This window comes from Helianthus annuus, chromosome 6 (assembly GCF_002127325.2).
Source record: "Helianthus annuus cultivar XRQ/B chromosome 6, HanXRQr2.0-SUNRISE, whole genome shotgun sequence".
NCBI classification, from domain to species: domain Eukaryota; kingdom Viridiplantae; phylum Streptophyta; class Magnoliopsida; order Asterales; family Asteraceae; genus Helianthus; species Helianthus annuus.
In genome coordinates, this window is record NC_035438.2 from 145,328,089 (window position 1) to 145,351,665 (window position 23,577).

At 35.8% G+C, this 23,577-nt stretch overlaps 4 protein-coding genes and 2 long non-coding RNA genes across 12 annotated transcripts; 3 read left to right on the forward strand and 3 right to left on the reverse strand.

Annotated features, from left to right (window-relative positions):
- Positions 1–3,557: 3,557 nt before the first annotated feature.
- Positions 3,558–6,376, reverse strand: LOC110865999. 5 transcript variants are annotated; one of them, XR_004860939.1, is made up of 8 exons: positions 6,268–6,376; positions 5,800–6,078; positions 5,410–5,489; positions 4,608–4,714; positions 4,463–4,509; positions 4,269–4,382; positions 3,754–3,865; positions 3,558–3,623 (listed from the first exon to the last, which is right to left on the reverse strand). It is a non-coding gene; the product is annotated as an uncharacterized LOC110865999 (long non-coding RNA). The 5 variants fall into 5 exon arrangements; XR_004860940.1 differs by having other exon boundaries at positions 5,800–6,041; positions 6,268–6,372; XR_002551155.2 differs by having other exon boundaries at positions 5,800–6,041; positions 6,152–6,370.
- Positions 6,377–6,785: 409 nt separating this feature from the next.
- On the forward strand, positions 6,786–8,051 carry LOC110945112 (F-box/kelch-repeat protein At3g23880-like). Its single transcript, XM_022186750.1, has one exon. The coding sequence runs from the start codon at positions 6,786–6,788 to the stop codon at positions 8,049–8,051; it is 1,266 nt and encodes a 421-aa protein (XP_022042442.1).
- Positions 8,052–8,391: 340 nt separating this feature from the next.
- LOC110866003 lies at positions 8,392–11,389 on the forward strand. Its single transcript, XR_002551156.2, has 5 exons — positions 8,392–8,909; positions 9,238–9,499; positions 10,700–10,796; positions 10,934–11,052; positions 11,151–11,389. It is a non-coding gene; the product is annotated as an uncharacterized LOC110866003 (long non-coding RNA).
- Positions 11,390–13,143: 1,754 nt separating this feature from the next.
- LOC110945113 (protein FAR1-RELATED SEQUENCE 5-like) lies at positions 13,144–15,817 on the forward strand. The gene is made up of 4 exons (XM_022186751.2): positions 13,144–13,850; positions 13,940–14,198; positions 14,388–14,951; positions 15,038–15,817. Exons 1-4 carry the CDS (start codon positions 13,144–13,146, stop codon positions 15,815–15,817), a joined length of 2,310 nt encoding a protein of 769 aa, XP_022042443.2.
- A 2,070-nt stretch (positions 15,818–17,887) lies between these two features.
- On the reverse strand, positions 17,888–20,817 carry LOC110945114. Of its 2 annotated transcripts, none has more exons than XM_022186752.2 (7): positions 20,602–20,812; positions 19,857–19,940; positions 19,669–19,776; positions 19,127–19,580; positions 18,865–19,048; positions 18,400–18,654; positions 17,888–18,331 (listed from the first exon to the last, which is right to left on the reverse strand). In XM_022186752.2, the coding sequence occupies exons 4-7, from the start codon at positions 19,552–19,554 to the stop codon at positions 17,903–17,905; spliced, it is 1,296 nt and encodes a 431-aa protein (XP_022042444.1). In that variant the 5' UTR covers positions 19,555–19,580; positions 19,669–19,776; positions 19,857–19,940; positions 20,602–20,812; the 3' UTR covers positions 17,888–17,902. The 2 variants fall into 2 exon arrangements, with proteins under 2 accessions (XP_022042444.1, XP_035830500.1); XM_035974607.1 differs by having other exon boundaries at positions 18,192–18,331; positions 18,576–18,654; positions 20,602–20,817.
- Positions 20,818–21,409: 592 nt separating this feature from the next.
- On the reverse strand, positions 21,410–23,305 carry LOC110866001. 2 transcript variants are annotated; one of them, XM_022115354.2, is made up of 3 exons: positions 23,228–23,305; positions 23,059–23,130; positions 21,410–22,341 (listed from the first exon to the last, which is right to left on the reverse strand). In XM_022115354.2, the coding sequence occupies exons 1-3, from the start codon at positions 23,247–23,249 to the stop codon at positions 21,644–21,646; spliced, it is 792 nt and encodes a 263-aa protein (XP_021971046.1). In that variant the 5' UTR covers positions 23,250–23,305; the 3' UTR covers positions 21,410–21,643. The 2 variants fall into 2 exon arrangements, with proteins under 2 accessions (XP_021971046.1, XP_021971045.1); XM_022115353.2 differs by having other exon boundaries at positions 23,059–23,133.
- Between the last annotated feature and the right edge of the window lie 272 nt (positions 23,306–23,577).

Below are 23,577 nucleotides of genomic sequence, written 5' to 3' on the forward strand. Positions count from 1 at the left end.
TAAAACTTAGTGTTCCATCTATTAAAGACTCAAAATCTAAACACTTTTATAAGAAAAAACAATAAATGTTCGGGTTTTTTTCGGGTTTCGTGTTTCGGGTTTTTCGGGTCGGGTTGTTCGGGTTTTTGGCCTGGAAAAATTGACCCGAAAACCGTACCATTTAAAGTTCGGGTTGGTCGGGTTCGGGTTTTTCGAGTATTCCCTTATTCGGGTTCTGGTGGCTTTGAATTCGGGTCGGGTTTCAAGTTTTGGATAAAAATGAACAACTCTACTTCCCACTAATCGTCTCACTCCACTTTAATTCTTCATTTTCTGAGCTTAAAACTATTTACTTTAAAGGAAGAACCGCCTCTTGGCAGGTCAAGTTTTCATATTATAGGTTACTTCTTGCTTGGTATTGCAGGTTGTTTTTGATAGGTAAAAGGTTAAATTGGACACTAGACCGGTAAGAGGTCAAGTTGTTAAATTGGACACTAGACCGGTAAGAGGTCAAGTTGCAAATCCCCGGCTGACAAATCGTATCGAGTTTTTGTAATAAATGTTTTCCAGAGCGGGTTTAATCTTACCAGTTAAATAAAAAGAATCCTTAAGTATATAGTTAAATTTTTCAATCTATCATACACATTTTGTGATTATTTTTTACAAGTGATTGATATAGAGTTTTGTTTCAAATTTTAGAGAGATGGTGGAGTATTATGGTCTTCAAAGCGGGTTCGTATACCAGAAACAAATGTAGAAAAGGAAGAAATGGGTGCTAACAAACAAGATGGTAAAAAAAATCATGGTCCTTATTAATTCAAAGTATGTATTTTTTTATAGCTATGTTATTAACAGTTTTAGCACATATTTGTTCAATGTTTCCATTTAAATTTGATTAGTGACAACTGTTAGGGGATCTGGGATCTTAACTTTGAAGTTGTTCATGTTAATCTTGCTTTTGTATGTCACTTTGTTTTGTATTTATTTATTTATACATGTATGATCAATTCTTTTGAACCCTAAATCTCAGTCTGAGACCACAAAGTGTAGGACAAAAAATGTTGTAATTTTTATGAGATATTTTTAATGGAATTTATTGTAATTTTTAAAGGGGCTGAGATCGGTTATTACTTTGACCAGTTTAATATGTTTTGGAACAACAATGGAGATTAAGAGCATGTAAATTTGCAGGGACTCGAATAAACACATGGATGACACACAAAATACACACACTTATACATGGCGTACATAAAAACCTATTTGTAGGTGGGGTTGCATATTCATCTATTTCAATTTGTCGTTGTAATCTAATTTATTTGTTTGTGCTTTAACGTGTATAAAAGTATAATATTTAATGTCAGCGATATTAATGAAAAAATTTCTTTTACCAACCCGTGTAACACACGGGGTCTTAAGCTAGTAAAGGGATACATCTAATACCACATCCCAAATTTCACATAAACAAGCTTCGGAATGAAGACATGACGTGAAGGCACTCAAATGATGAATATGTTCGAGTTGCCGCTGACCATCATCAACACCTCAAGGATCTCAATTCATAAAGATCAAGTATTTCACGAGCATAACTCAAGGGGGAGCTTATGTTAAGGGGGAGTTTGTCAACACACTTCCTACATGATACGGGTAGTTTGTTGATACACTCTCAGCTTTCAAGACGTGAAGACTTTGAAGATCCTCCGACATTGAAGACTTGAAAGGGCATCAGAGTCTTGAAGACACGAAGATCAAAGATGATCAAGATCGAGACAAATCTACAACCATCGAAGATCGAGACAAAGCTACAGCCAAGGGGGAGTTTGTTGGTGCACTTGTGTCTGTACTTTGTCTGTATTCAGTCACGATGTAAACGATGTCCTTGTCAGTCCTGTAAATTGACCAAGTCAACCGTCCTCCTGGTTTGACTTGGCCAATCTGTTAGAATTATAGTTGTAACTGTCTGTCTCGAAGGATGAGAGATCGAAGGATGATGTAGATCCTTCGATCTCCTCGAAAGATATGCTTCGATTGATGGACCTCGATAGATCATCCTTTGAGGTCCCTGTAAATCCTTCGATGGCTTTGTAGTCGATAGATGATCCTTATCTATCGGATCCTTCGGACAAGACAATCTGTGCTGGGTATATATATACCCATGCAGTGTGTGTTAAAGATAGACTTGAGAGATAAATGCACACAGAAAGATAGAGAGACACTTGAGAGCATTCTGTCCGAAACACACACACACACTTTGAGAGTTTGCAAAACACATTTGTGAACATTGTGCTTGTAACCGGAACCTTTCATTCGCATTAATACAAGTGGTGTTAATCGGTGAATCTTTGTGTGTTTGTGTTTGTGCTTGTTTCATCCCGGTTTGCTTGCTAGCTTGGATTCCGCACTCGCTAGTGGGTTAGTATAACAAGGTTTAGGTTCGTCATCCTCCGAGAGGGACCTACAGTTGTGTATATAAAACCTCATTCAAACAAAATACAGTTTACTTACTGTGTGTATTAAAAATAATCTAAATGGTGCAATTACTTGCATTGCTACGCTGCTACAGGATTTGATTAGCTCGGTACCAACCGGTACCGAAAATACCGTTACTGAAATCCCCAAAAGTGGGTATCGGTACCGAATATACATGGTACGGTACGGCTCGATATGGTCGGTACTGGTACGACACCGGTATTTGAGGGTAAAAAACGATAAATGCCGGTGCCGAACCTCCGGTTTGGTAAATTTGTTACCGATACCGACACCCGATACCATTTACTCATTCCTTTTTTTATAAACATAGCCGTTGGCCAACGGCTAACCCAAACGGCTAGAAATCTTGGCCAATGCGATCCCGCCATGTCATGCTCGTAGCCCCGCCCAAGAGGCCACGCCGAAACCCAAGCTCACTCGAGATGGTGGCTTGGGTATCTGTACCCAACCCACACCCCAACCCTCACCCCATACCCCATAGTGTTAATATACTTATTATATTATTATTGTTACTGTTCACGCCGAAACCCAAGCTCACTCGAGATGGTGGCTTGGGTATCTGTACCCAACCCACACCCGAACCCTCACCCCATACCCCATAATGTTTATATACTTATTATATTATTATTGTTACTGTTCAAATGCTTCAGTTTTGGCTTGGGTATCTGTACCCAACCCACACCTGAACCCTCACCCCATACCCTATAGTGTTTATATACTTATTATATTATTATTGTTATTGTTCAAATGCTTCAGTTTTTAATATATAGAAGAACTAGGTTATTGCCCGCGTATACGCGGGTTTTAACAAATGAATATATAATGTATATTTCAAATATAAACCTACTGTGGAAATGGACTGTGGAAATGGACTGTATCGCAACGAATGTTTAAGATGAAATCGTGTGTCACACGGATTGAACGCTAAAAAAAGAAAACACATATAAGAGATGCAGCTTGATTAATATGTTACAAACTATACTTTGGAAGAGATGCAGCTTTCTCCCTCATTCGTTGAATAAACCGCCCGTTGTGAAAGCTTCTTCCAGATATATCAGATTCGAACTTTTCCAAAGGATAAGAGAGTTTTGTGTTTTGGCCATCCATGTAAATGGCATAACCGAAAACTTGTTGAGCTTCAGTTCCATCCACACAATCTATAGCAACAAGTATGTACAAAGATGTCAGACAGTGATACTGGTACCGAGAATTAAGTTTGGATATCGTGGTTAGACATGAGGTTTTAGAATTAGAGATTGTGTTTAGGAAGATTAAGAGGAACTTTACCTTCAAGACCCAACTCGATCAATTTTAGATAGCCACCTGGCTGTAGAAGTTCACCCACAATTCGATCTGGTTCAGTTAAGTCCCGTTCAATCACGTGCACTCGACGGCCTTCCTGTATAAGTTAAGCAATATCGTAAGAAATCAAGCATAGTGGGACAATTTTTGATGTTGAAATTACCCAAAAAAATATGTATCCAAAATATAAAATTTCTACAAAAAATGATAGTGGATTACACTTTCTACATAAAAGAAGCAAATAAGATCAGTTGGTTTGAATAATATATTTAACCGGATCTAGATCTTCTTTTTTAACAACTTTTTCTTGATCAAACAAAGGGTAACTATAGTAATAAGCTGTTTTATCAGTTGGTTTGAGTAATTAGAACACTCGGAAAAGATTTAAACTTTTAAAATATGTCAGTCTTGTTAAGATTTGTTCGGTTCGATATGCACGTATGCAAACGGCAGCCCTTATTATGTCAAATAAGAATACATAAAGACTTAAAGAAGAAAACCTGGTTTCAACCATCATGGAAGCCGCTTCAAGCAGCAGCCTTGACTGATGATCTGTGTTGTAAGCTCTTGCATATGCTACATTCTTTAATACATCATTACCATTCAACCCAAACCTGCAACATATAAAAACATGATTAAAAAATGAATTAAATAAGGTAAAAAACATGCTGATCTTGACAACGATGTCCACCACCTGTCGGCTATCTGTAAGAGTCTTTGCGGCCTTCCCTTCACCACCACCTTGATAAGATAATAATTAATAAAACCAAAAGTCAGCACATTTGTTATCTTTTGTAAGACACGCGTTAATTAATGATAGTCAAAAAACACATTCTTACTTGGCAAGTTACGCATTGGCAAGTTATGCATAGAGTGTGACAAAGTTGAGTCTTCCCACAACGAAACTCGTCGTATCTTTCAGTAATAGATCCGGTTTCAATTCCTCCTATTAAAAAGCACACAATGTAAATTGACCAAAACTGACCAATAATAAAATCTTGCAGAAGAATTTTAAATGGAGTAAAAAGTGTAAATTGCAAAGAAAGGTCATCGAAGCCAGTCAGAATATTTAGAATAAAAAAAAATCGCGTTGATCTCATTTTAGCTTTTCGATGCTAAAAGATGATTTTCGATGCATATAGAATAGCATATGAATTTTTTGTGTTTATCTCATTTTAGCTTTTCATTTATACGTAATGTTGATCATTTGTTAAGGTAGCAAGGCAGATTAGCATTCATTATCAATATCAATCACGAAATGCATCTTGTATTCTCGTGGCAACATAAGGGCATGATTTTAATATGATCGACCTCATTTACTTATTTATATAGCGGAAGTCAATGATATGATCAAGAAATATAAGACAGCGTTCTTTAACCTATGCACCACAAAAAAGAACTAATACAATCACAAAAAATCATCATTGGAGTTATAACGTTCCTAAATATACTAAACAAACACACATAATAACTGTTTTAAGAGGCATCATATCAACTTACACTACCAGCATTTAATCGAACAACTGGCATGCATGAAAAACAACAACCCTAAACAGTCCAGCAGACAAGTAACAATTCCCTAAATAATCCTAAACCAAGTTGCTACAAAATATATGGAACTATCGGGATGAGAAAACGAACCAAATAAAGAGCATAACACTTCAAAAACAAAGCTTTACTCCAAGTCTGGTAGTGTAAAGCTTCAGAGATATAGATTCCTCCTGAAAAAAAATCACCAAACAAATGGATTACTTCAGAGATATAGATTCCATTCTTTTTACTTCCAATGCACTAAACATCAACAATATGCTTCCATATAAAATTGAACCCTAAACGAATGTTTAAGATGAAATCGTATGAATTTAACAGCTCTAAAACCCATTTCACAATTTATAACATCCAACAACACAAATCCCCAATAACATGACAACATTCCTCAAATTCTCATACAAAAAAAAAAATTGAATTCAAACTTGTTTAGGGTAAAATTAATTATATTAAGAAAATAAAAATTGAGGGGCAGAATGTGACCTGTATGGCGATAACATCAGGGTCAATGTCATCGATGAACTTGGCGAACTCAGGCCAATTGTTTTTAACACGAAGAAGAAAGCTGTTGGCATTCCAAGTTAACAACTTTGTGGGTTCTTTCTTTTGCGATTTATTCTCCTCATCTTCAACAACTGCTGGTGTTTTTGTTTCACCATCAACTGCTGGTGTTGGTGAAGAAGAAGAAGAGAGGTTGGGTTTCTTGAAGGACCCATCTTTTTGCACTGGTTGAAAGAATCGCTTAAAACCTTAAAACCAGATCTGATGAATCCAAATCCAGAATAATGAAGATCATAAAACCTTAAAAAAACACATATGTAGGTTTTGGATTTACCTTTATCAGATCGCTCAGAAAACCGATTAGGGTTTTCGACAAACCCACGAGTATCATACGATAACCAATTGAAAGAAGTTGAAAGTTACCTAAAATCAAGTTCGATTGCAAGTTACCTTGAAGCCGTCTTCAATTGATAATAGGATTAGGGTTTTTGAATTCATCAAATCGAACCGGAAGATAGGAGAGAGGTAAAGGGGGTTGTTTGTGGTGATGCCATCTAGGATAGAAACCTTTTGTTTTATTATATTTAGAGAATATGAAACAGTAATACACAAAAGTTGATAGTGAGAGGACAGGGTAATGAGTTTCTTGGGATGAGTAAATGGAATTCAAATTCAAAAATTGAATCCACAGAATACCGCCCAAACATTTCAGCATATTTGAAAGAATTAATAATACACAAAAATTGAAAAATCTCACAAAATTACACCTAGGATAGGATGATGTGGACTGGCTAGAATTTTGACATGTGTATTGGTTGAATGTGGGGGTGCCAAGTGGCAGAACCTTGTTGTTTTATTAGGTATAGAGATATCCGTCTCGCTTTGAATCCCAGCTTGAACCAATTCATCAGAGGTTGAGGTTGTATAAACCCTAGAAATTCTTACCTTCTCCCTTGATCAAAATCAACATGTCAGACAATGTGCCTTTCGAAATTCAAGTAGAAATTATCAAAAGGCTTCCTATCAAATCATTGATCCGATTCCGGTTGGTCTCCAAAGCCTGGAAGTCTCTCATTAGCAGTAGTGCTTTTATTGCAGATTACAGCGCCCCACACCCACAGCTGCAACATCTACTCGTGAGGTATGATCACGGACATACTTCTACGCCAATATATTCTTCAGCTGTCGATGATCATACTTTACCCAACAACCGGAGAGTTTCCCTCACTCCTCCCCCGTTGGTTAACTGGCTTAGAGATTCTATAATAATCGGCAGCTCCCATGGCTTGTTGTGTTTGCACTGTTTTTATGGCGATGATGACATATTTGGTCTTGGAACCATAATGGCTGTTATTTGGAATATTTCAATTAGAAAAGCTATTGCTGTTGTTTTGCCTAATTTTGCATATGGGAATGAGAATTATGGAACACGTCTGAGTTTTGGGGTTTGTCCAGAGACTAGTGACCCTAAGGTTGTCAAGATCACACAAATTATTACGTGGAGTGATACGGAAAGCGTAACTCTCATCCCTTGGCAGGTTGAGGTTTTTACGGTAAGCTCAGGGGTTTGGAGATGTCCATATAGCACCAATCTCCCTCGTAAATCAATTGAATTCAGCTTTTCGCAGGTTGTTGTAGATGGGTTCTGTTGTTGGCTTGCTACTGATAGGAGTACTATAGATCCTGGATTTAAGGCTTATAATCTAATTATTTCATTTCATATGACAAGTGAAGAATTTACAGAAGTAAACCTTCCAGATAGTTTAATATATGAGGGGTCTGTTGTTTATTTGAACATCTCTAATCTAAGGGAGTCTCTTGTTGTGCTTGATCAAAATCCGGAAGAGAATGTTTGTTATGTTTGGTCAATGAAGGATGATGGTGTATCGAAGTCGTTTACAAAGCTATTCACTATTTACTCACCAGATGCAACACTACTAAGTGTGCTAGAATTTAGGAGAAGTTGTGAACCTGTAATTGAAATTTTAGATAATGATGCTGACCCGCGTTATGTCCCGTATAACCCGTCAATGCTTGCCATTTATGAACCCAAATCAAAACACATCAGTAATCTTGGGATTAATGGAATAGGTTCCTTTTATGTGTGTTCCTACAAGGAAACACTACTTCTGCTTGACCAACCAGATTTTATGGTTTATGACAAAGGTAAAGGCTACATCGTTAAGAAGAGAGCTGAGATTTTAAGCCTTTTGAAGCATACAAGCAAGGTATAAACCGATAGCTTGGAAGCACTTCTGGTAATGAATCATTTTAGTTTCTTTGCTCATTCTATTATCCATTGAAATGCAAGGCGCACATGAAATGAAATGAAATGTAATGGACTTTTTATTTAGTTCCTTTCACAAAATTTTGAAAGAACAAACCTCGTATTTGTTTTCGTTTTCGTTTGATTGTGTTGTGCATTTGGTATTCTTCTATTGCTCAAAGGTTCGTTTTCGTTTTTAAATTCTTGGAATTTTTATCCAATTTTGTTCAGTTTTGAGATGATAATTTTATGAATTATGATATGATTCCTTCATCCTTGTTGTTATGTTATGGATGGTCAACTTGTTTTACACTTTCCATATGGTGTGGTGTGTATCGGGTCAAAAGCAAGCAGGGTTTATGGGGCTAATGCATGCCCTTGATAGAGACAACAACTAAACTAACAACATGGTTTTCTTCGTGTTGTTTTTTGTACTGAAACAATATTAATGGTTTTGCTTCTCTAACAAAGATAGTGGTTTGAAACATAATGGAGGCCTTGAAACAATCCAAAATGACCATTCAATAGTGTGGTCAAAACATAAGGATACTTGAATCTGCAATTAGCTTTTGATAATTATTCCACTTTGGACATTCATTTTAAGATGATGTGTTGTTTTGGGTTAGATATGAGTTTTAATGGGTCATAGTGGGCAAACCTGAAAAATAGGAAAAACTAAACTAAAAACTAAAAACGGATCAGAATGGATAGATGGTCTTCTCAACTACCTCTTTTAACGCGACGGATGCAAAATCCAGAACTGTTTGTCAACATCATCGTTCGATTTCTGTCCAGCAGTGGTTCGAGTTAGATATCGAATCTCAAGGTATGTGATTTTAGAACTTTCATTTTTAGTATAATTTTGTGTTACCTTTTAAAGTAGTCATCTTCGAGTTTGTAAACAACGGAGTTGGGGTTGTATTTCATGTGTCTCTCAATTGAAAAAACTAATTTGTTACATCTTCACCAGACTTTAATTTAGTATCCTTCAATATTTGGTAATATTGGTGTTTCCTTATTTTCTATTATTCGCTCACTAGGTTCATGCATGCCTTTGTTTCCTGTAACACATGAAAAAGGGATGGCAATTTTTTATAGTTATATTAAATATTTTATTTATTTCTTTATTTGGGGGTTTGAGATTTGCACTGAAGATACATGAAGACGCCAAGACGGTGTTACCGCAGCAGTTGGACGGCATACTATAGTCAACGGCGGCGGCAGGCAAATGAAGACGCCAAGACGGCTGGTAAGGCTGCCTTAGAGGTGTTTATGGGTAGTGGTGACCTGTGATCAACCTGTACAGAAGCAATGGAGCAACAGCGAGATGCCAAGGCAGTTCAACAGCGACGGTTCTGGCAACTTTATACCCAATGATCTACCAAGAGCAAGCTAAACATTTTGACGACGTTCAAGGTGCGATCTATATGCCTTTAAATTTTTTACATGTTTTTGGTCTGATAATTACAAATAAATAAAAGATTTCTAAACGGGTTGTAGATGGTTGATGAGTGTTAAACGAGTTCACCGGGAGGTGTTTTGAGATGGCTTTTGACATGGATTCCAAAAGGGAGGCTTTTAATTCTTAATTAACATAATTTTGATGTTATCTTATGTCTAATAATGTGTATTAAATGGTAGAATAATCATATTGAGATTATATGTGAGTATGACGATTATGATGAGCTATGCCTAATATTTTGATTATGTGCTTGATAATGTGGTATGTATCTGTATCTATATCTATATTTATATTATAAAGCATTTAAGAAGGATGACGGTAAAATTTAAGTAATTACAATATTCTGTGCTTATGGTACAACAACTTAATTAAGTTTATAAAGGATAAAATGGTATTTTTACTTGGATATCAAATTGTAATGATTTAGAGGGCAAAACATTTATGAAGTTAACGTATCATTTATTTAATTATGGTCATTGATTATTGTCACAATTCACTTTAAAAAACCTTGGCCTCATCATCTGCTGGTAACCTACCCCTTTACAACTTCATTTTCGTCTTGTGTATATTCAACAACTTTTACCGTTCTCCCCTAAATTCAATAACTTTACCAATTTCAACTGCTTCAGAGGTACGTTTCATTTGCAGTGTCGAGATTGAATTCGTTTGTAAACTATTGTTTGTGTTTCCTCCATTAATTGTAATGGATCACGGATCGATTCGTTCCGTTCGATATTCGTGTTGACTTGTATCATTGACGATCATAGTTGTCAATAGCGAGCGTAGCGATCTATATATCGCGCTACGTAGCGTATAGGTCTAGGCTTGCTATATTAGGGTTGTAGCGATAGATAGCGACAACTAATTTATTTATTTGTATTTTTAATATAAATAGCAATTAAATATAGCTATAAAATAGCTGGATTTTAGGTTTTTTTTAAATATACATGTAAAATAGTATATACACGAGGGTATTTTGATATAATATACGTACAAAATTTTTAAATTTTCTTTTCTTGTGCATCGCTATTTATAAAATAGCCGTTCGCTATTTATCGCTATTCGCCATGTGGCATATAGGTACCTTATCGCTATTCGCTATTTACAACTATATTGACGATAGAAAAGTATGTTTTGATCGTATGCTTGATTAGGTGATGTTGTATCTATCGCACTGACAGAGGGAACTTCAGGATTTCACAGAATAAATAACGGGCGGTTTCTGATTTTGCACATCACAACCGTATTCAGGTTAGTTTTGTTTTTAATTTCCTCCTAAAGCCATATATAACCATGTTGGCATATGATTATATGATTTTAGTATGCTCCTAATGTCTAGCAAGGTTTTGAACTATACATGAGTTTGAAGTTTGTTTATATTTTTCCAGTCATTATTGAGAGGCGGATTTTTAACAAGTAAAAGACCTGTAGATGAAGAAAGGCCTTCCGAAGTTGCAGCGAGTGAATTGGTTCCATTGAGTCAACGTCACACTGTTTCCTGTTTATGGTATGCTTTATTGAAGCTTTTATCTTTGAAATCTTCATATTCAGTTTCAGTACATGCCTTTAAAGATTCAGTAGTTTTCTTTGTCTCTTTTATGACAGTTGACACTAAAACATTACAAATATAGCGCTAATATAGACGTGGCAAATGGGCGGTTAGGTGAGCATAGATCGGGTCGGTGATGTGCCAAAACAGAAACTATAACCAATTTTTTGGCTTTTATGTCTTCATAACGGATCGGTTATTTCTATCACCAGGAAAGATGGTTTTGTCAATTCGATTAACTGCTGGTTCTGGAGTAGTCCACTACAAGCTCATTATATAAATCCAGTCAATTTTACAACATACTTTTGTTCTTTAGTCCCATACTTTTGTTCTTTAGTCATTCTTTAACTTATGTAATATCTTCTTTCAAAATCTATGTCTAGACATGCATATGTGCGTATAATATCAAAATTAAGGATGGTGAAAGGAGTGTCATGTGTACTTTTGATTCAGATTTCGTTCAATATTGTTAATATTGCGAAACAAATCTCGTAAAAGCAATCGCATTGTCAATATAAAGGGAATCTTTTTAAGCACTTATCTTTTATGGTAAAAGTTTAGAGGGTAAGAAAAAGCCAGTGGGAAATCCACCGACTTTGTCTTTTGAGATAGTGTACAATAGTTGAATATAATGAGAATTAAAAGTAAGATATCCTAAATAATCGATATTAATAGACTTAGAAACTCCGAATTATTAAATAACTAGTTTTTTTACATCGCGCGTTGCCGGAAAACCGAGCAAATAATAATGCAAAATAAATGTGATTTAAAAGTAAAGCATGTTGTTTAGAAAGTCAAACCATTAGAACGGTTTAGTTTTTCATCGTACCGTTTTATGATACCAAATAAATACTTTATTTTGAATACAACTTCGTTTTTAACAAAATTTATAACGAAATGTCAGGGAAAAAAAACAAGCACAACTACGTACCTAAGTTTCTAGAAAAAAAGTCATAAGCGTAAATTATTAACAAGTATCAAATTAATCGATAAATTAATATATGTTCTACAAAAAGAAAAAAAAGAATTATTAAAAAAATGGTAAAGGAAATATGTGTTTTTAAAAAAGGAAAAAAAATAAAAATATGTTACTAAAAGTATATTATATGTATATATATATATATATATATTGTTATAATAAAGTATTATAATATATATTAAATAAAAAATAATAAAAAGCTATCTATTATTATAAAAATAAAATTACCTTCATCGTCCTTCGTCAACAATATATATATATATATATATATATATATATATATATATATATAGAGGAAGTGTAATGTACAAAAGGGGTAATCGTACATCACGTACGCTAATATGCTGACCGTCAGATCTGTTTGATCATCTCGCAATTAAGGTTTAATCATTAAGGGCAGATTAGTATTTTTCATTCTTGTCACAGGGGTAATTCAGACATTTACTAAAAACAAGGAAATTACGCGAGTTCGTTATCTCCAGCATCCCGGTAATTACGATCAGTATCAGTTTCAATTGATTTCCATTTTCAAATTATAAAATTAGCGGTTATTGGTGGGCGTGTAGGGTTTCATCAGTTTTTTCTTTGTAATGGATCCACAGAGTAGTAATGCTCGAAACATAGATGATGTCGAATTTGAAGATGCTGAGGTCGATACCGGACATTATGATGCAGAGCAATATCGGAATCCGACATCAGACAACAACGTTACCTTAGACGATCAGACTAGTAAGTTGTAAAGTAAATGGCTTTACTAAATGTGTTGTGTTTTATCTCCATCATTTTCACAGTTATTAGGTTTCTTAAATGTGTTTTTAATCACGAGTGTTTGTTTGAATGCAAGAGAAGTTTAATTTACTGGGTGTTTTTTGTTTATGCGGTATTAGATTCTGAAGCGTTATTATTATTACATGCGTTATTTATAGTGATGCGTTATTTTTTTTTTCAATTTTCGTGATTTTACTTTATTTCTCTGTATGTTTATAATATTTTCTTGTTGTCATTTTTTAAATGTAGATGAAAGATTGTATATCCCAGAGGTAGCTTCATCATGTGTTCCTGTTATTGGAATGGAGTTCTCTTCCATAGAACAAGCATATGTTTTTTATCAGATATATGCCAAGAAGGCAGGGTTCTCCGCTCGAAAAGGAGGTGAACATCATGTTGGTGGTATCATAAAGTCTAAATATTTTGTGTATTCAAAAGAGGGGCATAAACCACAGGCATTTGATGATAATTATTCGAAGTTGTCTAAGCCATATAAACGTAGGAACAGACCGACTATTCGAACCGGCTGTAAAGCACAAATTAAGCTTTGTTCGACGGATGGGGTGTTGTTTAAGGTTGATAAGTTTGTTCAATCGCATAATCATTCATTCGTGTGCCCCAAAGATATGCACTTATTACCAGCTTATAGACATCTGTCTGAGACACAAGAAGAGATGATATGGGAGCTTGGTACATTGAATCTTGGGCCAGTGAAAGCCTTTAATATAATGAGAAAAAGATACGGAGGGTTTGAAAATGTAGGCGCAACTAAAGACGATTGCAAGAATTTTAGAGCTAGGATACATAGCTACATCGGACAGTATGATGCAGATATGGTTATCAATAGGTTGACCGATAAAAAGCAGTTTATGGTTGATTATTCATTCTTTCATTCGGTCGATGAAAACAAACGATTAACCGGCCTGTTTTGGGCCGATGGCTTGTGCAAACGTAACTATGCTGAGTTTGGAGATGTCATATCGTTTGATGCTACATTTAAAACCAACAAGTTAGTCATCAGTTCAAGCTTATTACTGTTATTTTTTTTATAATCATCTTGTTTTTTTTATATTCATTTTTTGAATTCACATTTTGAAGGTATAAAATGGTTTTTGTACCTTTTACTGGTATTGATAATCATTGTCGAAATGTGACACTTGGAGCCGGGTTGTTAGCATCCGAAAGCATTGAATCATACAAGTGGCTTTTACAGTCATTTTTGAACTCATTTGGTAAGCAGCCGAATGTGGTTGTCACTGATCAGGATCCCGCGATGAAACAAGCCATCGAAGCAGTGTTCGATAAGAGTAGGCACAGATTATGTATGTGGCACATAATGAAGAAACTTGCTGATAAGGTTAGGTTCAAATAGAGTATGCGTGATTATGTTAGAACTGGCGTAATAGTTGTATTGGTTTCATATCTTTATTTGCCCACACTAAAAATATTCATCATGCGTTATTATATACATCATGCGTTATTATGTTCATTATTCATTTTTTTTCATTACCCTTATTCAATAAGTTCCAATTCTTTGGTTTAATAGGTCGTACATCAGCTGTGCAATAACGAAGACTTTAAGAGACGTATGTGTGACATTGTATGGACAGATTCGATTACGCCAGAAACGTTTGAGAGAGACTGGAAGTTGATAATGATTGATTTCGGTCTAACTGAGAATAAGTGGATTGATGATATGTTTGGCATGAGACCTTCGTGGATCCCAACGTTCTATCGTCATGAGCCTATGTCTGGGCTTATGCGGACCACTTCTAGATCAGAGAGCGAAAACCATTTTTTCTGTCAAGTTGCGAATTCTCAACTTACCCTTGTTGAGTTCTTTAACCATTTTGATGGTGCAATGGACATTCAAAGATTCAACCATCGGAAGAATGACCATATATCTAGAAATACAGTCCCAGATAACTTTTCTGAATCTACTCTAGAGGATGATGCCATGAAAATTTACACCAGGTCAATTTTTGCTGATCAACAGGCAGAGTTACAAGGAACACTGTCCGAGTGCCTTCCTATAGAGACTAAAATTGAGGAACCTTTTTTGAGGATAAGTATGAAGGATTGGAAAGCTCACGGCGACGGTTTATTAGAGGTAATAATATATACATCAGCTAATATGCGTTTATTGCCAAACCATGTTTCCTTTTTATTTTATTTTTTATTATTTTTCTTGTGTAGGTATGTTTCAAGAAGGGGGAGGATGTAATTGCATTATGCACGTGTCGCAGGTTTGAACAATATGGATTGTTGTGCAAGCATATATATTTCATGTTCAAGATGTTCAAAGTGAAGGAAATTCCCAACAAGTATGTAATGAGAAGATGGACTAAAGATGTCGTACCGAATGATCTTAATAATACATTTGATATTACTGTTGACGGTGATGATGCGCATAAAAAGGCCAAAGAGGTTGCGTATGAGATTATGCAGACTGGAGAGTATCTTATTGGTAACCTGATCAAAGATTTCGATCATCTACTTATAGTCAGGGATCGGATGAGAGAGATGAAAGAAATGGTTGATGAACTTCGCATAACCAAGCCCATCGACCCTAAGTTTGATAGATATTCAAGGTTAATTGGTTACGAGAAACCAAACACTGACGATCCACCTACAGTCCGTGTGCCAACTGGTATTAGAAACAAAGGACGCGGTTCACATAAGCGCATTAAATCAAAAAAAGAGAAAATTATTAGTCTAAAAGGCAAGAGAGGTCGGACATGCAGTCACTGCAAAAACAAAGGTCATGACATTCGAACTTGCAAGGTGTTAAAGGGTGAAGCTACTGCTGCTGATAAGGTTGCCAATAAGGAGGGGAGGAAAAGAAGAGCAATTCAGTTAGAGAAGGATCCTAATTTAGTTGATGAAGAGGACGAGGAGGTTGAAACTGGTGACGAAGAGGAGTTTGAGGAGTCCGACGAAGCAGAAGATAGTGATTTTGAATGCGAAGACGAGTAGTGTTTGAACAACATAAACATTCCATATTTAATGATTTTGTTATGACTGAACTTTATGTAATCTATGACATTCACATGTTTTTTTTTCACATGATATGGGTGATTATATATCTCAATTGATTTTTTTACCCCTTTTTTTGTGATTAATCATAACCATACACAGGACTATTTGAAATGGAGACTTCAAGTGACCAAACACTGATTCTCATCTCCATAACTAGCGTAATAAAATAAAAACTCATGCGTGATAATTTTTAACATGCATTTTTTTCATATCAATATTGCTAAAGCAACATTCAAAAAAGTATGAGACATCAAGTGACATAACACCGAGTCTCATCATCATAACTAGATATGGGTGGATGATTTACCAAAATATACCACCACATATAACTTCAATACACATAAAACTAGACTTAAAACTACCATTGTTCAAAATACCAACAACACATTAGGTCATCCCGAAAATCAACAAAATAGTTTATTAATCAGCCATACCACCTACTTCGGTGACATTATCTTCCCAACCTCCTTCTCGGACGTCTCCATCTTCTCTTCAACGGTCTCCACTGCATCTTTCAGATATGAGTATACCAAGTTATCTGCAGATGCTTGATCCTTCATCAGTTGTATTGCTTTATCCCTCAACAAAGACTTTGGTTCTTCCAGCAGCATTCCCCACACTTCCTGGGTTTTTTTTTTGTTGTTCTAATAGCCTTCCCTGCACATCCAGAATATTGTTACAAGAGTTAACATTAGAAGCAAGTTCCGTTAACCTGCGGGTATTCAAGAGCTCCTTGATTGCTTCGTTTGCGGGATCTGTCGACATTGTTGTTCTTGAAGAGAGTCTGATATATGTTTTTTTTGAGTATATGCCTAATGGGGGGGGGGTGAGTTCATCATATATGTGTGTTACTGTGTAATTAATTTTGGTAGTTGAGAGATATTTTGGTAAGTTAAATTTAATATTTTACATCATTACAAGTCATATCGACTTAACAGTAGTCTATCTAGTTATAGGGTTTCATTATTTGAAGAGATAAGTATTTTTATACATCAAGTTGCATACTGATAATGTCTGCATAATTATCACTTCATGCGGGATAAATACTTGGACGTGCGTTATTTTTTTTTAATTCTTGCGGTATAATTTGGTCATGCGTGCTTTCCTAATGTGTTCATGCGGTATAATTGGGACATGCGTGATTTCATGCTGGAATAAAAGTTGTATACTGTAAGCGTGTTTTTTAATATAATGTTTGCCTAATTATCATTTCATGCGGGATAAAACTTGGGCATGGGTTATATTTTTAATTCCTGCGGTATAAATTGGTCATGCGTGATTTCATATATTCAAGCGTTTTTTTTAACATAAAAAGAATCTAACTTGTACTTGTAATGGGCCAACAAAACTACAAAAAAAAAAAAAAAAAACAGCTGTCATGGTCAATAATTTTATATTGTCCTCTTGCTCTGCAATTCCCTTTTATATATCGTTGGAAAACCGTTCAATTTTTATCCGTTCAATTTTTATTTTAAAACATGGCAGATTCTTGTAATTCATCGAGTGGTTCGTCTTCGTCATCTGGTATGCGTGCTTATCTAAAAAAGAGAATTGAGGATCAAATAGCTGAAGACAAGTCTTGTAAAGACTTGCTGGAAACTAACATTCATAGGGTTAGAGAGAACATGAAAAGGAGAGAAGAGATACTGAATTTGTTGTCTGGTATGTCAGATTCAAGTGTCAAAGAGGTGGCTATGATGTTTATGGTTGATCTTGGCAAGCGGGATGAGAAACAGTTAAAACAACTCGCGGACGCCATTACCGTCTTGGGATGCTCTATGGAGTTGAAGATCCAGTTTTTAGAGACTTATTTCTGATGGTTATTATGTATCGTCAATCATATGGGGTGTGAAATCATGTCTATCTAAGTGTTTTTATATTTTGTATGAAAGTTGTGTGTTTGAATAATGAAAATGTCCGACTAGTTTATGTTTATAACCAGAAATTATTAGAACTATAAATAAAAATAAAAAATCCAACATGTCAAAGATGTTTCGAACAAAAGACAGCAAGATAGTAGTACTACGACTTTTCATTTTGTTTCCCCTTTTTGAGCTTGAAGAACTGATCCAATCTGTTACTTATTTTGATATCTAGATCGTGCAAAGCATCTGCGGGTATCGAATTCTTCATAAAGTCCGTAGCTTTGTCGTATACCTCTTTCCTTATAAGATTGTAGTCGGACAATACAATCTTACTAAGATACCTGTACCGCAAAAACCGTAGTTGTGAATCTTGCATCTTCTTTTGGTCTTCCGTTTTAAACCCTGCATCCCATGGAGATTTGCCCTTGTATGTCTCCATATGTCTCATAGTGAAGACACCACAGTCACAACCGTTTTGAAGAGTTCTCCAATCCATTTCCTTTCGAATTATTTTTGCCTTTTCCAACTTTGTTATCCACTCTTTTTGTCCAATTTTGCCTTTTAGGTATAGTATTAGAACTCTCCGCTATAAGCACGATAAAAATTCATATTAGTACCTATTCATCATAATAATAAAAAGCTACTTAGAATTACCAGCTTTTCGGGGCGTCCACGGTAGCGTTTGGTAAACGATTCGGCATACCTAGAGTTATCTATTAACTCGATATCTCCATTTTTCATGTTAAAGCATAGGCACCAGTAATGATCAGAAAGTAGTACTGGAATGAAGATGAGATCAACTTTGTCAACTTTCTTCACCTGATACTTACACAATATATCGTCTACGCTTGGTCCGAATACTTTCAATCGATCACTATCTGTGATTTTTGGCTCAAACATTTCGTCTTGCTGCAAGAATTTTCGTGATTTTTCTCATTAAAATCCATCGCTCCATTTAAGCGTTAACAAGAGTGATTATAATATAGAATGGGTGGGTAACATTAAACATGTATTCATTATTAAACATTAATACACGGGTGTGTAATATATAAAAATGCAACCATGCGTGATTAACATATTAAATTTTCAACCTTGCGTGATTATTGTTGAAAAACTTACCAATATTGTAGTTGGCAAGAACAGCCTGTAGGGTGATGATTTTTTGTCCCTTTTTTTCTCTTCAAAGTTTAAAACATCTACAAATGCGTCCATTCCACCATATGATATGTATTGCGATGGGTGGAAGGTTTCAAATATGATTTTTAGCGTTTCGACTCCACTGTCAGACTTGTATATCAATGTCCTGTTTTTTAATACCAACAAAGAAAAGTTTAAAAAAAGATGAAATTTTTAAACTAATTATTAGGGTTAAAAATCTTACCCAATATCTCCCACCGGAGCTAAGAGATAACAGATGATTGTTTGGTCACGTGCCAAAAGTGGCTCATATAAGTCGGTTACCCTGTTGCAGTAAGGTGATCTGTATGCGTCACCTAGTTCTGCCATCCGCTTTTCGTTCTTTTCCCTGATCATCTTGATACGCGTTCTCACTAGGTGTGTATGCCTCTCGTCATCCGTTTTATTTGTGTTCGCTGACACAGGAGTCTTTGGATTACTTGCACTTGATGTTTGTAGGATTAGAGCCAATTTTAAAAGTGTCTCAACCGACTGCATTTCTGCTTCGGTCACTTCATCAGGTTCATCAGCTGATGTTGTCGGAGGCTTTTCTTTATCATAGGCGTCGGTTATTGTATTCTGTTTATGTGCTTGTTGCTGACTGCACTTTGCCAAATTTACAGGTTGGTCCATGTTGTTTACCACATCTGCTTGTGCCACTGTTTTTATGTTTGATTTGGTTAATTTTTTTGTAATCACAAGCTACAAAAATGTACCTTTTTTTAGTAATGAACGTATTTTTGTTACCTTCTGTAGTCTGTCTGTATACGCCTGGTTCGATTGTTTGTAAGGCAGCCAGGCATGAGTCCGAAATACCACCATCATCAAATGGGGTATTATGAACATCATCACATCCTATAAAATCCCAAACGTTTTGGTTTTTATTAATCATAATTTACTGTAAATATTAACAAATAAGAGAAATTATTATATACCTTTATCTTTCCCTGTGTTTTCATGTTCCAACCTTGCATCTCCATCGCCCTCTAACTCTTGATTTGTTTCGCCACCCTGTCCAACTTTGTTTTGAACCACCTCATCACCAGCAGAGCTTACGTGAACAGGTATCGAAACTCTATTTTTAGAAACTGTACTTTTAACCGCATCATTCCATTTTTACACCTTTCCATAATTTCAACATCCCAGAAATACTTCTCCTTTACCCCCTTAACGAGATTATTCATATCCGAAACCAGAGAAATGTATTTCTTTATATTATTGTCCATTGTTTTCAACAACACCTGCGGAATTGGACATTCAAAAAGTTCAATCGTGATTACCAGTCTAAGAAGCCAAGTTTCATTTTTTTTAATATCATGCGTGATTATCAGGATATGTGTTACTACTAAAAAATTGGACCAACAGCTCAAACTTGTGGGTAGTAAATAAAATTAGAAGCCCATTGCACTTTTTATGGCATCAAGATTTATGCTAATGGGCCTCCTATTTGACAGTCATATATATTTTTTCCTTAGTCCAGACTTATGTCAGCCCAAACCAGCAGCAGCATACGTTCATTTTTTGGAACCCCAACTGTCAAATTCTGAAGTCCCCAACCATGCGTTATTAATTTGTTGTCCAATATGCGTTATTACATGTACAGTAATTATTTTCTAACATCATAAACAAGTATTATAGCATGTGTTATTGACAGTAACAAAAACAAAAAATCCAGTTTACCTTTTTACTTTTTTTCGAGGCTTCCCACGCAGCATGATCATAGATCACCCCGGTTAGTTGAACCGGAGTGCTGCAGTAGTCAATCTCTTTTTGCGTTTGTGTCCCTATGTCCATTTCATCTAAATTCAAAGCTGAAATATGTTCATTCGGATTCCACCCGTCAAACCAATCCGTATTTGATGGTATGTCACCTTCGTCAATCGGATCCTCCCCATCCAGGTTTCTTCTGTTGTAGACATGTGTCGTATCCACTGGTGGTATCATGTACTCATCCGTATCTTCCATACGCTGATCTAATGTATTGAATTCGGTGAGGTTTTCTTGTACTGCAGCTGCCTCGTGTATCGGGATGTTGTCAGCGAAAAGGTCAGTGTACAGCGTCGAAGTGTTCTGTTTTACGATTTCGAATGGTGCGGTCGTAGCCTCTTGATTTTGATGATCATTGCCATTGATGCGTGAGGCAGTAACATGTTGTTGATCCTGGCGATTATCATTTGCTTCTTCGTCTTCCTCCACTTCATCACAATCTTCAACACTTAGCGGCCCGTTGTTGTATAAATATTCTTCCACGTCGTCGATCATACCAGAGGTTACATACTGTATGACAGGCATTTTGACAGGTTCATCGAAAATTTTGTGTCTTTGGTTGAAATAATGGCTGTATAGAAGCTGCATATTGTTTTTTGAAAAAAACCAAATTATTAATATTAATATCGTATTTAGCATAACCTTTAAAGATGTGTACATAACATACCGTTAGGAATGCAACCGGGCCATTGTATTGTGAGTCTAACTTTTTCCAACCTTGTCTTGTTCGTTTCAGCGATTCTAAAACGAAGGAGCACCAATCCAGATTTGGAATGTCTTCCTCTTTGTCAATTGCAAGTAGAAAACTTTGTTTAACAGTTGTTGACTTTGTTATCTCTACAAACAAAGTGTTCCAGTAGGCTAGGAAATTTAGCTTGAATAATCGTCCGCCAGTGGTTTGCTCTGACATAGTTCTTGCAAGTAAAGTATGAGTAATTTTGTTTGTGTCTGGCCACTAGTTTTTGAACTCATCTATGGTTGTTTCTGCGCCTTGAGTAGCCGTATTTTTCTCCACTATTGCTCCTTTCCTAGGCTTATTTTTTTCTCGTACAATAACATTACCCTTTGGAATACCAAACACGTCATGTACTGAATCTCGGGTGATTTCTATCTTGTGATTTCCTATGTTTAGTGTGCTGTATTGCTCGTCATAGTTTCGTACGAGCCAATACCCTAAACGTGTGCTTATATGATAAAGCTTTATATTAAGGACCTCACCAAATCCAATGCTCTTCACATCCGCCACCTGCGCTTCAGTAAAGTGCTTAACTGTATCCAAAAAACCTGAAGGACTGCACCGTAGGCTTATTACATCATGATGATAATCATAGTACGGTCTTGGTTCTGTCCTAATAGGCTCTGCACCGGTAATCTTCCGTTTCCCCTCGATAGGATCCATCTGCTTTTCGTTTTTCGATTGTTTCTTTTTTACTGGCTCAAAGTCATCACCATCTTGGTTACTTGTAGTATTTGGCCTTTTTCTTGTGTTTTCACCCCTTTTGAGTATCAAGTCTCTAATAGGTACTTCAAAGTCATCATCATCATCTTGTAGACTTAATTTTGTATGCTTTCTATTAACCTTTAATTTCTGAGGTTGCTTTGTCATCATCGACTGAATCGGGGGCTCAAAATCATCATCATCATCAGCAACCCCTACATCATATTTTAATACAAAATTTAAAAGATGGAATGAATCATGATAATGCCGCTTGTTATTTCAAAATCTCCAACTACACAATTTTTAAGCTAGAACCGCTAGGTCATATCAAATATTCAACATATGTAATAGCAATCATGCTAATGCCGCTTGTTACCTCTAAATCACCAATTTCAGTATTACCGCAGAAGCCCCAAGATTATAAGTTTCATATTCCCAATTTCACAATGTAACCTAATTCCGCTAGTTCATTAAAGAGAATCATCATCTAATGTTAAGCCTGATAATCCCGCTACTACATATCAATGAATCAGCAAAAAATTACGCTTGTTCTTATCAAATAACGCTAGTTAACCAACCCTAATTTTGGCTTAAAATTACCGCAGAAGCCCCAAGATTATAAGTTTCATATCCCAATTCACAATGTAACCTAATTCAATATTCCATATCAATCATGCTAATGTTGTTTGTTAGCTAAAATGATTCAATTTCACAATTAGATCAGACGCCCAATATCAAGTGGTAAAATTCCCAATTGCACAATGTAACCTAATTCCGCTAGTTCATTAAAGAGAATCATCATCTAATGTTAAGCCTGATAATCCCGCTACTACATATCAATGAATCAGCAAAAAATTACGCTCGTTCTTATCAAATAACGCTAGTTAACCAACCCTAATTTTGGCTTAAAAAAACTTCAATCAACATCAAACCTGTAGTTATGCCGCTAATGTGCACCGGCTTCACCGGATCATTTCTTTTCTTGCTCCGTCTTTCTCTTTTAGCTTCTTCAACAAATAATGTAACCGCCGATTAGTTCAACTATAAGGTTGGGACTGGCTAACAAAATAAACGGGGTTCAGAAGATGATTAAATCGATACCTCTTAATGCCGTATTCGTCATTCTCAAGTGAAATCGATGGTCGTTGCTTGTTCACCGTTGTTAATCGTCTTTCTCCGATGGTCGGAATCGTTTTTTCTCCGTCGGTCGGAATCGTTTGAAACTCACCGAAATTTTTGATGATCAAATATGGTTTTTGATTAGATACTGAGATTTAGCCGGGTATTTAGGTATAGGAAATTGACCATTTTAACCTTTGGTTCACATAATTACGTTTTAGACAGACCCTTAAACAATTATTTAATCACGCTTTTAATCCCTTGATCCTACGGTCAGGATTATAACGTATGTTATGTACGATTACTCATAATGTAGGTTAACCGCCCTCTAT